The following is a 13,072-nucleotide window of genomic DNA, read 5'->3' as shown; positions in this document are numbered from 1 at the left end:
GGCTCGGGTCCGGCGCTGGCAGCGAGAGCGGGCGCTGATGCGCTTTCCGTGCCCTCGGGAGCCGCGGTGCGATCGGAGCGGTACCTCTCCGAGCCAGGCTGTTGTGCAAAACGTGCTTGGCTTTTCCTGGAGCCGGAGGCGTTTCGTCCTGCCCCTGCCGTGCTGCTCGAGTGCGTGTCTGACACGGGTTGGGATGGGCAGCTCCGGCGCGGAGGCGGTTTCCTCTGGGCAGGATCTGCCCCTCCGGGTCCCTCTGCCATCCCGAGACCCCAGGCTTTAATTACTGTATGGGTCGTGCCAGACTGAAGGTTTATGTCACGGGAGATTGAATGACTTTTATAAAATCCAGATAATGTGTGTACACTTCTTACCATCCCTCTAAAAACCAAAGTGTGCAGCAGTAAGCACTGAAGTCACCCCAAACAAAGAGGGACATGGTACATACCACAGTTATATATCTGATAACTTAGCCTGAAGCATCCCAAATCAATACATCTGAAGACACACTCTGCTTGCATTTTTGACATAGCAACAGTATGTGGCAGCATATTTCTTCTATGGTGTTTCCTCTTAGTCTGTGCTGCTTTCAGAAGAAAAATGTGGGGGAAATATTTGCCTATTTAGCGTTACTTCCAAAGTTGTAAAAGTACCAAAGTGTACTTTAAAGTAACACTTTGTCCTTATAATTTTCCTTAACTCATTCTCAAATTGAAAACATTTCAAGTAGACATTATTCCTTTGAGCACTTTATGTAACGTTAAATCTGCTTGCAGGGAGAAAACCACATTTGTTTACTTTTCATAATGTTTTCTAAACATGTTGCAGCAAGTATGAAACAAACAGCAAAGTGTTTTTGTGTAAGTGACTAGGGTGGGTTTCAAGGAACAGTTTTCAACTTGAAATACTTAACATGAGGTGCAAATGATACTAACATTGTTTATTCTGATGCGATGATAACCTGAATTGTGAGGTGAATGGCAAATAAAGGTAACCTGAGTAGTTCTGCTCAGAATTATGCTGCAGAGGGAAAGGGACTCCACAGAACCCACTCCCATATGCCTGTGCATTATATTGCTGCATACTAACTCCATAAGTAGAAAACAGTGGATTTCATGGTCTTTAGGACCAGTTGTAGAAGTTCTGATTTGGCCTATCTTTCTTGCAAAAAAATCCCCAAAACTCCACATGAAAGAATTTGGCATAAATTTCCAAGGATAACTGATCAATATCCCTAATCTCCTTGTTCTCAATTTTATATATAGTACGAAAAAACCCTTTATAAAATGCATATATGTATGTAGTGGCACTTGAATAGGTTATTTGTAGAGATTTTTTCAGAAGTAAGTTTCACTGTAAGACTTTTGTCCAGCTCCCTCACCACACAGCTCTGCCCACACCACAGAGTTTGTCTTCATGTAAATTTATATATATTGGTTTGTAATTTAACCTTCAGCAGTACCACATTATTGCTGTGGTTTATGGTTAGATATGCTTAAAGGAAGTGTGAGTGGAAATTGCTGCTGTGTAGCTTTCCCACAAAACAGAAAGGAATTGCTCTTTTTAACTTCAGTACCAATTGATTTTCTCAACAATTAAGGAATTGTAGGAAAAGCTACAGTTAGTTTTTCTAGAAAATTACATTTATAATGAGAAGGATGATTTGGCATTTGAATGGTTTTTAAAATAGTCATAGTGAAATGACTAATGCAAGTAGATGCCAGAACTACTTTCTTCTGTTAACATTTCAAGGCAAAAAAATTGCCTATTTTTGTAAATTATATTGTTTCAAATTGTCATTTGCTTTAGGAGACATCAGTGGATCAGAGTAAGGATGTTAGGAACACATTTTCATATCCTACCCTGGCTTTTAAACATAAATACACCAGTTACTATTGGTTGGTATTTAAGTGTTCAGCATTCAGATGTGGAGTCCTTGTAAACAGAAAGAGAAGAGCTGGAACAATTTTCAAGCTTACACTTGAAAATATTTGTCTTGCCCTTGTACAGCTGGAGGGCAGGATGTTACAGGCTCTGGGGAATGTTCTGTCCAGCTGTATTAAGCAGCATCAGTAGCATTTTGCTCTGGGCTCCTCAGCTCAGAGGGACATTGAGGGGCTGGAGCAGATCCAGAGCAGAGCAACGAGGCTAGTGAAGGGACTGGAGCACAAGTGCCATGAGCAGAGGCTGAGGGAGCTGGGGGTGTATTTTTATATTTGAGCATGTATAAACCTGAATTTTTATGACCCCCTTTCTCCCAGGTACTATGGAAGAAGGAAGCACTGTTGCAGTATTGATGCCAAATATTGGGGAGCAGGAGGCTGTGCTGATTTCTGAAACAGTCATTGGCCCAGCACTGCAGAACAGTGAAGATCAGAGAAAATGTAAAACAGATCCACTGATCCATGTTATCCAGAAGCTAAGCAAAATAGTTGAAAGTGAGAAGTCACAGAGATGCCTTTTAATAGGGAAGAAACGTTCCCATCCCGATGGTTCTGCACAGTCCTTGGACACAGATGATCTTGGTGAAATCCCAGCTAAGACAATTGAGCTATCAGTGATTGCTACCAAAAAGACTGAAGAGTTACAAGCAGAGTATTTTGTGACTGAATGTCTTCCACAAAGCAAAAACAAGGTGACGTGCTACCAGTGTAGTCTATGTAAGTTTCTATCACCTTCTCTCTTAACACTACAAGAACACATAAAACAACATGGGCAGAAAAACGAAGTGATATTAATGTGCTCAGAGTGTCATTTTGCTTCCAAAAGCCAAGAAGAACTTGAATCCCACTTCCAAAATTACCATGAGAATGGTAGTAAAAATAACATCCAGTCAAAAGTGCAGCAGTGCGTGAATGTCACAAGTTCATTTCTGCAAGGGGCAGCGGAAGGCAGTGTCAAATCAGGGACTGAGCAGGCAGGAAATCTGGAATGTAAGGATCCAGGCCAGTCTGCCCCTGTGCCTGCAGTGGGCAGGAGGAAGTGGTACACGTATGAGCAGTATGGCATGTACCGGTGTCTCATCTGCAGATACACCTGTGGCCAGCAGAGAATGCTGAAAACACACGCCTGGAAACATGCAGGGGAGGTTGATTGCTCCTATCCCATCTTTGAGGAAGAAAATGAGACTACCAGCCTGTCAGAGACAGTGGTAACTCACACGCCTCATAGTGTGGATACAGTTGTCCTTTCTTTGGAAAACAGTGAACTCGATCTCCATAGTGAACCTTCTCTTCAACTTCAGATTTGCAATTCTGAGCAACTCTCATGTAAATCGCCTGTAGGAACGAGTGCAAAGGAGGAGGAGATAATAAATGAGTCTGTGGTGCATTCCCCTGCAACAGAGGTTGTAGAGGAGACTGTATCAGATACAGAAGCAGACAGTATGATAACTGACAGCCTCCTGTCCTCAGCCCAGAAAATCATCAACTGCAGTCCAAACAAAAAGGGCCACGTTAACGTCATCGTGGAGCGTTTGCCAGGGGCTGAAGAAAGTGTCTTACAAAAGCCATTCCTGATGAACACTGACATCGAAACGGAAAAAAAGTTAATCTCTGAGGAGTCCCACGTTACCTGTGACGAGCCTGACCAGATTTATCATCCAGGGGAAATTCAAGAAGTAATAATAGAATGGAATAGTACTGAGAAGAGAGAGAATGAATTAAGCGCTGCTAAAAGTGTCACAGCTGATGAGAATGTGCCTCCTGCACGGAGGAGGACGAATTCCGAGTCCTTACGACTGCACTCCTTGGCAGCAGAGGCTCTGGTTACGATGCCCATCAGAGCTGCGGAGCTGACACGGCCTGGCATCAGGGCTCTGACTGGGGAGGACTCTGTGGCTGCAGGTGCGGGACAGGGAGGAGCTGATGGCCCAGGCCTGACTCCTCCTAAAGTGGCACCGTCACTGAAGGAACCTCCGCAGGAGCTTAGCGGCTTAAACCAAAGCGAATGTGCAATAGTGGAGATCAAGAAGCAGCGACCAGAGCTGTCAGAGGCACCGATTAAAATGGGCATCAGCATGTCCCTCCTGACGGTCATCGAGAAGCTGAAGGAGAGGACGGACCAGAACGCCTCCGACGACGACATTCTGAAGGAGCTGCAGGACAATGCTCAGTGCCAGGACGCGGGCGAGGCGGGCGCTGCGGGCAGTAACCTGGTGGAGTACCTGGCGAGCGCCGACAGGCCCTACCGCTGCCGCCTCTGCCACTACAGCAGCGGCAACAAGGGCTACATCAAACAGCACCTGCGCGTGCACCGCCAGAGACAGCCCTACCAGTGCCCCATCTGCGAGCACATCGCCCGCAGCAGCAAGGACCTGGAGAGCCACATGATCCACCACTGCAAGACCAGGATGTACCAGTGCAAGCAGTGCGAGGAGTCCTTCCATTACAAGGTAAAGCTCCTCCCCCTGCGCGGCTGTAGGAGCAGCTGCTGATCCCTCCACTTCACTCAGCCTGACATCGTGGCTTCGTTGCCAGGACAGTTAGGGGTTATTGCCAGCAGAGCTTGCTGAAGGTACAATTCAGCTGTAATTATTCTGGTTGACCCACTGAAATAAACTTGATTCCTCACACCAGTTATTTTCCTGAGAATCGTCTTATGGACGTGATAATGTTGTGCTGTTTTTCTGCCCGCATGTAGCAACTACAGGAAGAAATTGAAACATCAGAGAATTTAGTTGAAACTAAACTGCTCAAACATCCCTGCTAGTTGTGGGTGTGCCAATGTGGTTGTGGCATTTGGGGGTGACACAAGACACGCTGAAGCACGAATCGTTCTGGTTTTCCCTCTGTGGTTGTGTAACAATGGCACAGATGATTGCAGTATTTCATGCTCACTGTATGTTTGTGCTGTGTGTTTAAACACGAGAAACTGTTTTTTTCAGAGCCAACTGCGAAATCACGAAAGAGAGCAACACAGTCTTCCAGATCTCTTTTCAACAGCTGCATCAAACAAGCTAATAGTTTCCACTGAAGCAGATGACAGAGAAGGTACTGTTTGTATTTACACTTGAGATTACAAAAAGTCACTCATAACATCACTTCTGTTTGCTGCCTTTGTATAACTGCTTTTAAGATCTTGTTCAACACCAAAATGTTTTCCTGCCTGTTCATAACCTTAAACATGTGTTCTTTTCAGAGTGCAAAATTTAGCACAGTCAGTCTTGAGGTATCTGACTGGCATTTATTTTTAGGTGGGACACTGGACCTTGTATTTCTTCTTGTGAAAAACAACAAAGGAGTATTGCTCTGAATTTGTAAGAAACAAATCTTTTTTTTCTTCCTTCGGCAGCTAATTCCTTCAGATTTTCCAATTCACCTACAGTAAACAAAAGAAAGCCTTTTTTTTTAGAGTCACCATGGTAATGTAGTTTGCTGTCAGCATATACATACAATGCCATCCATTCCCGGGTTAGAAATTCCTGTTTAATTATGGTAATGTCCAAAATGAGTCATTTATTTTAGCCCTAGAGAGGCAGATTTAAGGCATTCTGAATATGCAACCTGTATGTGAATAGTTGCCTGGGTAACAGTAGGTATGCATTTTCACAGAGCCCTGCAATGGGTTGGGATCACCTCATTCCAACCTCCTGCCTGGGGCAGGGACAGCTCCCCCTGACCAGAGCCCGTGTTTGTTTAACTGTATCTGCTTAGCATCTAATAGTGTTTGCTTTACAAACAGCAACAGCAGCGAAAAAACCAAACCCTTGACGTGTTAAGGTAATCAAATAGAGGGGAAAAATAGCCAAACACTGAAATTTAGGAGAAAGTGTGGCCTTAAAATCCTTTGAGTGTCCTGGAGAGCTGGTAGTTGTTAGTGCAGTGTGAATGCATCCTCTTCTCTGGTGAGTCACAGTTACTGAAGATATTTACAGCATTTTTATATGGAAGGCAACACTGTAATTATTAATACTTTGCAATTTTAGAGCTCTGTGGAAAAACACCAGTAATTATATTGTCTCTGAACAACTGTGAGCTGAAGTATTTCCATTTGGTGCACATAGCTCTTTTCTGTCCTAACTGTGGTCTCTTGTTTGTTTAGCCAGCAAAACGTGCACTATAATAGTACTCAGATTGCAGTGGAAGTTTCTGGGTTCTGCTCTCTCCTCTGCAGCTGGTCAGGGTGTGCAGAAGTAATCACTGAAATAGGTGCAACTCCCTGGGAGAAAAGGCAGGAGCCAGGGTGGATGGCTTGGGCCATCGGGGATATGTCCAGAGCAGCACAGGACATAGCAGGACAGGATGAGATCCCCAACTTCAGCCTTCTGTTCTCTTAGCTCATGCTGCCTCCTTTTCTGGCTCTCAGTAGACAAGCTAGAAACCAAAAAGTTAATTACCTTATCAGCCTCAGGTAAATGACCCTTCCCAGCTGCGTTTTGCTCTCATCAATGCAGAAGGCATTTCAATTCAGGAGTTGATCTGTAGTGCTCAGTACACCCCTAAGACCTACGGCTGAGAGAGGCAGCTGAAGTCAGGGGGAGCCAGGAGAAAGGCTAGGGACGGTCTGCTGGTAGTGTTCTCCATTAAGGACTGGGTTTTTGTTCAGAAGCAGTAGCATAAATGTTCTAATGAACTGACAGGAGATAAAACATTGTCAGTTTAGCTGGTTACAAATACCTATGAGCACAGCTTGGACTATTACTTCTAACAATGCTTTGTTTGGTATAAACTAGTTGTCATGGTTTAACTCCAACCAAGAACCACACAGCCACTCCCACCCTGCCCCACCAGCAGGATGGGGGAGAGAACCAGGAGGGTAAAAGCTAGAAAACTCTTGGGTTTTGGGACATCCTGTACCTGTTGAGCTAAAGTCATGTTAAGGTGACTGGAAATCAGGAGTCCTATCTGGGTTTGAAATTAGTATGTTTAAATGATGTTGTTTTACAGTTTATATCCTGATCTTGAAACTTAACTTCCATGACAGAGGAGCCACTGCCTGAGAAATCTCTGTGCTTTCAATTCAGCTACTTGAGAGATCTTTTTACTATTTTCTCTCATTCTTATCTTATGAAAGTGTTACAGCCATGCATGCTAATTGATTGTTTACCCCACATGAAATTTAGTGATGTGGCTTGGATGAAAACAGTTCCCCTTTTAAACTTTTATTAACTCATACTGTGGAATGCTTAAATCATTTCTGAACCAATTTATAATCAAATTGCAACCCCACTGCAGTACAGCAATCTCTTGTCAAACAGATGTCATCCCTATAAAGCCACACAAAACAAAGAAGTTTATGGCCTGGCATCTGTTTATGTGAAAGATGCCTGAGCTGGAACAGTTTCATTTCTTGTTTATGAAATAGTTAGTCCTAAAAGTCCCTTTATTCATCATGGTTGTACAATAAATTACAGGGGAGTGTGTGACACTGGGTATGAGCGGATTGTAAATGTCTAATAATGAAGGAATAGGGTAATAAGAGCATTACAGGAGCACCTGTTACTGCTGCTGCAGCAAAGCTCTGTCATTTCCACCCTCACTTGTCAGAGATCTGATATTCTCCACCCAGAAAGCACAACAGGCCCCAGAGCCCCAAGAACTCAGCCAGTGTGGGGGTGAGGGACACGGCTGCTCTTTTGTGATGATGTGGCATAATTTAGGTGCGTTTTGTTGGGGGCATAAATACAGAGTGGTGAGTGGTGTAAATAATTGCTCCTGGGTGTGTGGTGCTGGTGTGAGCCACTCAGAGGGACCCAGAGCTCATGTGTTTGCATAATGCTTTCAAAGCCTCCTTGGGTAGTTTGTTTGGAGCTGCCTGCCCAGTACAGTGCCAAATTCCTCACAGGAAATACACTGGCAGCAGTTTACTGCAAAGCTGCAGAGTTTAAGATGGAAAACATTGCTTGCACAGCATTGCTTGGAGGAGTGAGCACTGTGTCATGTTGGAAAGTGAAAAACAGGAGATGTATTGTCTGTTATCTTGGTGCTCACAGAACGATTCGAATTTTGCTTCAGACTGTCTTTGCATTCAGATTGTTATTTTATATCCTATACTACATATTCTTTACAATAACCCTCTGGGGGTACCAGTCCTGCCTAGTTACTTTGCATCTTGAACCAAAAGTGCTGAATTTTGGAGTGAAAGGTTAATTAGCGATAATTTTCCCTTACTGTTTAAGTTAGCTCTGTGACTGTATCCCTCAGAATGATATTCCTAGAACTCTTTTTGACATAATTCAGTGCCTACCTCTGTAAAGGAAAAAAATCCAAGTAAAAAGTTGAACATCCATTTTGGATGACTCATTCTACTGGTTTATCCTGCAATGTCTCCGGAATAGAGACCATAAAGACTTTGATAATGAGAAGATTCGGTCTAAAAAGAAAAAGAAAGTATAGGAATAGGAGAATTACCTGGATAAAAACCCCCATCCCTCGTCCCAAATGTTAATACCTTAACCCAAATCAGTTCCACTGTTCAGTAAGGGAGAGGGAACAGAGCTGTGTAAGTCTACGCACACCTCAAACATATTCCAACTGTGTGCACACATTTTCCTGTGTTAAAGGAGTCATTAGCCTTGGTCTCTGCAGCCATTAATTTTTCAAGAGCCTTTTTTCATTCTGGAAAGAAAAAATTATTTTTGTTACAATTGCTTTTTAGTAATTTGGAGACGCTCCAAATTATTTATTAAGACATCTGGTCAGTATCTATTTTTTCATCACCATATCCTTCAGAAAGTGTGAGTGTACGTGGGTGAGAAGGAGGATTTAGAGGCTTTGGCTTTGCTTTGCTGTGTTGCCAGTTTGCACCTCATCCTTTCTGAATCCTCCTCTGTTCCTCTGAGCTGATGCATCCTGCAGAGCAGTGGAGCTGTTGGGTCCAGCAGTGCCCACATTTCATCACCCTTTGCTGTAACAGGATTTCACCCAACTGCAAGGAGAGGGGAAGTGTCAGCACAGAGAGGGAATGTGTCTTCCTAAGGGTTTAGTCATTGCAGCACATAGCAGGGTAAATTCAGAGCAGCACAGAAAAACCAACCATACCTTTGTTACCTCTGTGTCCCTTGCCACTTTAGCACTTGTAAATTATCAGATACTTAGAGATACTCAGAACTATGACCTTAAACTGTTCATTTGTGCTTTGTAGTTCAGTTGTGCTAAACACTCAGAGATCTCCTTCCAGTGCTGGTGTGCAATGATGGATTTTGTTTCCATAGGAAACAAGCCCTCTGTTCAGAAGCTGTACAGGTGTGACGTGTGTGACTACACCAGCACCACGTACGTCGGCGTGCGGAACCACCGGCGCATCCACAGCTCCGACAAGCCATACAGGTGAGTGCTGGGGAGCCTGACCCTCCTGACCCGCCTCTGCCAGGCTGGAGTTTGTTTGAAGGTGCTGAGGAACTGCAGCTACAGAACTGCAGGAGCCACACCTGGTGCTTGGCTCAAACTCTGATGAAGATTGAGGCCACACCTTGAGTCCTGTGCTCAGCTCTGGCCCCTCAGCTCAGAGGGACATTGAGGGGCTGGAGCAGGTCCAGAGAAGAGCAACGAGGCTGGGGAAGGGACTGGAGCACGAGTGCCATGAGGAGAGGCTGAGGGAGCTGGGGGTGTTCAGCCTGGAGAAGAGGAGGCTCAGGGGTAAATCCTGTGGTTGCTGCATAAATTCCTGCAAGTTCAGTCTGTGCTCATTCAGTGTGGAGCTCTGCCCCTCTCTAGTGGCTACAAAATAGATCAGAGTTAACAGACTTTTGGAGCTAATATACTTCTGTCTTTTTGATAGAAATTCTGGAAACTCAACACCCTGAAATAAAATGAGGAATTTCAGGCTAAGTATCCTACAGTCTCTGTTTCACACTACAGGCCAGACTTGCTAAATATTGGACATTTTATCATTTTAAAGAAAGAAGTAACTGAAGTCCTAACAAATGTGTGAGAGTTTTAGCTGAGCTTGATGGTTTCTGTTTCAGTGTTACATACAGAAGGTTGTGTGGTAGTATATTGATAGTTATCAATAGTGTAGAACTTGTCTAATACTTTGGGATCTAAATCTGTGAAGCTAAATCCAGATCCAGACTGGTTTATGTATTGTTTTCATACGAAGATAGTATGACAGAAGTGAAAAATAAATAGTAAAATCTGGACAGCATGATGTGATACCTTGAATCTAAATGTGTTGATCTTGTCACTGACTTCCACTTCAGCTGTAATGCCCTGAAACTTAGGTATCTGTTTCATTACTAAATTGATAGTTTGGCTGTTGCATTAAGTAGAACTTGTATTCTTTGAGGAGCAGGACTCGTGTCTGAAGACATTGTGTGCCCTGTAGCTCTCATGGTCATGTCCTGCCATGGCATAACACCTCACATCTTCCTCCAGTCAGCTGCATCTTCATCTTCCTTCTCCTTAGTGGGGCTTTCCCCCATCAGCAGAGGTGCACAGGATAGGTGTCAGGAAGGGACACAGTCCATACATCCAGTGATTCTGGCTGAAAGGTGGAGGCTTCTTTGGGCTGCAGAAGATTCTCACTGCCCAACAGCTGCAGGTCAATGTCATCACTTGGACTTCTGTAAATATTGCTGGTCTTGAACTGTAGCCTCTCTAGCTGCCTTTGCTTTCTGCTCAGTTGTGATTTTCAGCACAGTGTTAGCAGCTGATCGTCAGATTAGTTCACTTCTTGTTGTCTCTTCAGGTGTCGAGTCTGTGACTTCGCCACCACAAATGTGAATAGCTTGAAACGCCGAATGAGGCGACACCCCCCGGAGCATCAGGCAGTGCAGCTAATGGAACAGTACAAGTATGTGACTTCGCTTGGCAAAAGCTGTGACAGTAGTCGTGTTGTTACGTTAAGAAACAAAGCAGAGTTCAGATTCCATTCTCTCCCCTCCTAGATTCAATCTTTGTTCCCAAAAGTTGTTTGGGGTTTGTTTGGGTGTTATTATCTTGCAGCTTTTGATAGATTAATTCCTTGGAGACACAGGGACCAAGTGTGGAGGTTTTCAGTAACCTCTGGGAATAACTAGGAGCACTCAGCAGTAGTGTGTGAAGTGTGACAGCAGAACAGGTAGAACTTAATGCATCCAGGAATGTTTTGGGGAAAGATGCAGTGGAAGGGCTTGGAAGTTGTAGAAGCAGCTTTCCTTGAGAAGAAACCTTTATGTGACTGTGCTTTACTTGGATTCTTCCTACTGCCTTGAAAATTTTCTGCTAAGAAATAGCCAGAATATTCCTGATTTCCTTTCCCAGCTTTTATTTTCTGTTGCCAATTAGTAGCAGACAACTGCACACATTTTTGCCAACTTTCTCCTGTATACACAGACCACACACAGGTATGGACAGACTGCAAAGGACACTCATCACTTAGTGACTGTTCCTACTCATTCCTAATAGGTAATGCCAATATCTTCTGACACACACGTGCAAAGGCTGTGCCCAGACCAGGATACTGAACATCATCTTTACTGTGTGTGGTTCTGCTCTGGTGTCATGCAGCATCACTCACCTCCTTCATGCTGAGGTGACTAATTATCATCCTAGGAAACACATCAAAAGCTGCTCTGTCGTAGGTTCATGTATGGAAAAGGCTGTGTGGGGTTTGATCAGTCTTGGATTGTGTCCACAGATAGACTCTACATCTCTCTAAGTAGGATTTACTCCACAAGGTTTTGTTCTGTGCTGTATAGACAACTTGGTCTTGTGGTGCCTGAGCTGATGGAAAACTATGAAGAAAATGGTCTGAATCTTGCCTGGACACTGTCCTTAGCAACTTACTGTAGCTGGTCCTGGATTGGGCTTGGTGGTCTCACAACAATCCTGTGATCCTTTAACTAAGAATGCTACACGAGGAAAGACTTTATTTAGCACTGCCTGCCAGATCTCACACCCATGAGCTTTGTGTTTCTGCAGCCATCAGAAATACTGCGTTTCTGCAGTGTTTAAATAGTGTTTCAATGTGCTAAACAGATAAGATTTTAACTTAGTTGTTGAAGAAATCAGAAAAATCAGACTTCAGAATTCTCAGAGCCTAAAAATAGCCTTAGATTTCAGGATGAAACTTTGCAAACTAACCTGACCTAGTTAGGAAACTGAGAAGGGGGACCAAGGAGAAGATTGGCATGGGTCTCTCTGTTTACTCATCCTTTGGGAAGAACTAATCCATTGCTAAACTAATGAAATGTTTCTCTTTTTCCTGCTCTCTTTTTGCCCTAGATGTTCTCTCTGTGGATATGTATGTAGCCATCCCCCATCCCTGAAGTCCCACATGTGGAAACATGCAAGTGACCAAAACTACAACTATGAGCAAGTGAACAAGGCTATTAATGATGCAATTTCACAGAGCAGTAGGTATGTCTGATTTCCTGTCGAGCCCTATCAGATGAATTTACAAAGGCCCCAACTCTGATCCAAAATAAAGTTCCTATCCAAAAGCAGCAACTGTACATTTTGATATTTGTTTTGGTTTCTGTTATTATTTCAGGTTTCAAGGACAGCTCACTGACAAAACCTTATTAGAAGGCACAGATGAAAGTACAGTCCCTATCCTAAGAGGTTCAGACAACTTGGTGTCTTTCACAGAGTCTGTTACCCAGACTGGGAATGAAATGTCAGGTTCTGATGAAAATGAAAAGCCTAACTTGATGAATACCTCATGCAGTTTAGAAAAGAACTCCACTCTACCCCACCTTGGCACAGAATACTGTGTTCTCCTCTTCTGCTGCTGCATTTGTGGCTTTGAGTCTACCAACAAAGAAAATCTGCTGGATCACATGAAAGAACACGAGGGCGAAATCATAAACATCATCCTAAACAAGGAGCACGGCACAACTCAGAGTACAAACTAGGTGAAGCTCTAAGTTAAGAGAGGGTCTCCTAGAGTGAATGAATATTTTCTTTCTTTGCTAATGTTTGCCTGAGAAACTTGCTAAAAAGAATTGCAAGCAAAACTTGATTTCCCATCCTGAGTCCTTGTTTCAGTAGGAGTACAACCTTTTAACCAGGGACTGATGAATCACTGCAGAGAGAAATCTAAGGAGTGGTGAAATAGAATGAGCCATTTTAAGCTGTTATTTCTTTCTATGGTGCCAAGAATGTGGGATCTTTGGGTTTTCTTTTCTTTCATTGTCAGGTACTAGCCAGTA

General features: G+C 43.7%; 1 protein-coding gene across 1 annotated transcript; it reads left to right on the top strand.

Moving 5' to 3' along the window:
* Positions 1 to 2,263: 2,263 nt before the first annotated feature.
* On the top strand, positions 2,264 to 12,775 carry ZNF507 (zinc finger protein 507). The gene is made up of 5 exons (XM_009080119.1): positions 2,264 to 4,390; positions 4,883 to 4,988; positions 9,152 to 9,266; positions 12,144 to 12,278; positions 12,412 to 12,775. Exons 1-5 carry the CDS (start codon positions 2,264 to 2,266, stop codon positions 12,773 to 12,775), a joined length of 2,847 nt encoding a protein of 948 aa, XP_009078367.1.
* The last annotated feature ends 297 nt before the right edge of the window (positions 12,776 to 13,072 follow it).

Source organism: Acanthisitta chloris, unplaced genomic scaffold (assembly GCF_000695815.1).
Source record: "Acanthisitta chloris isolate BGI_N310 unplaced genomic scaffold, ASM69581v1 Scaffold9378, whole genome shotgun sequence".
NCBI lineage: Eukaryota > Metazoa > Chordata > Aves > Passeriformes > Acanthisittidae > Acanthisitta > Acanthisitta chloris.
This window is presented reverse-complemented; position numbering and strand designations above follow the sequence as displayed.

Coding starts and splice junctions, on each gene's coding strand:
- ZNF507 (XM_009080119.1), top strand. CDS start 2,264: ATGGAAGAAGGAAGCACTGTTGCAGTATTGATGCCAAATATTGGGGAG. Junction 9,267..12,143: donor AGCTCCGACAAGCCATACAG/GTGAGTGCTGGG, acceptor TTTTTGCCCTAG/ATGTTCTCTCTGTGGATATG. Junction 12,279..12,411: donor GCAATTTCACAGAGCAGTAG/GTATGTCTGATT, acceptor TTATTATTTCAG/GTTTCAAGGACAGCTCACTG.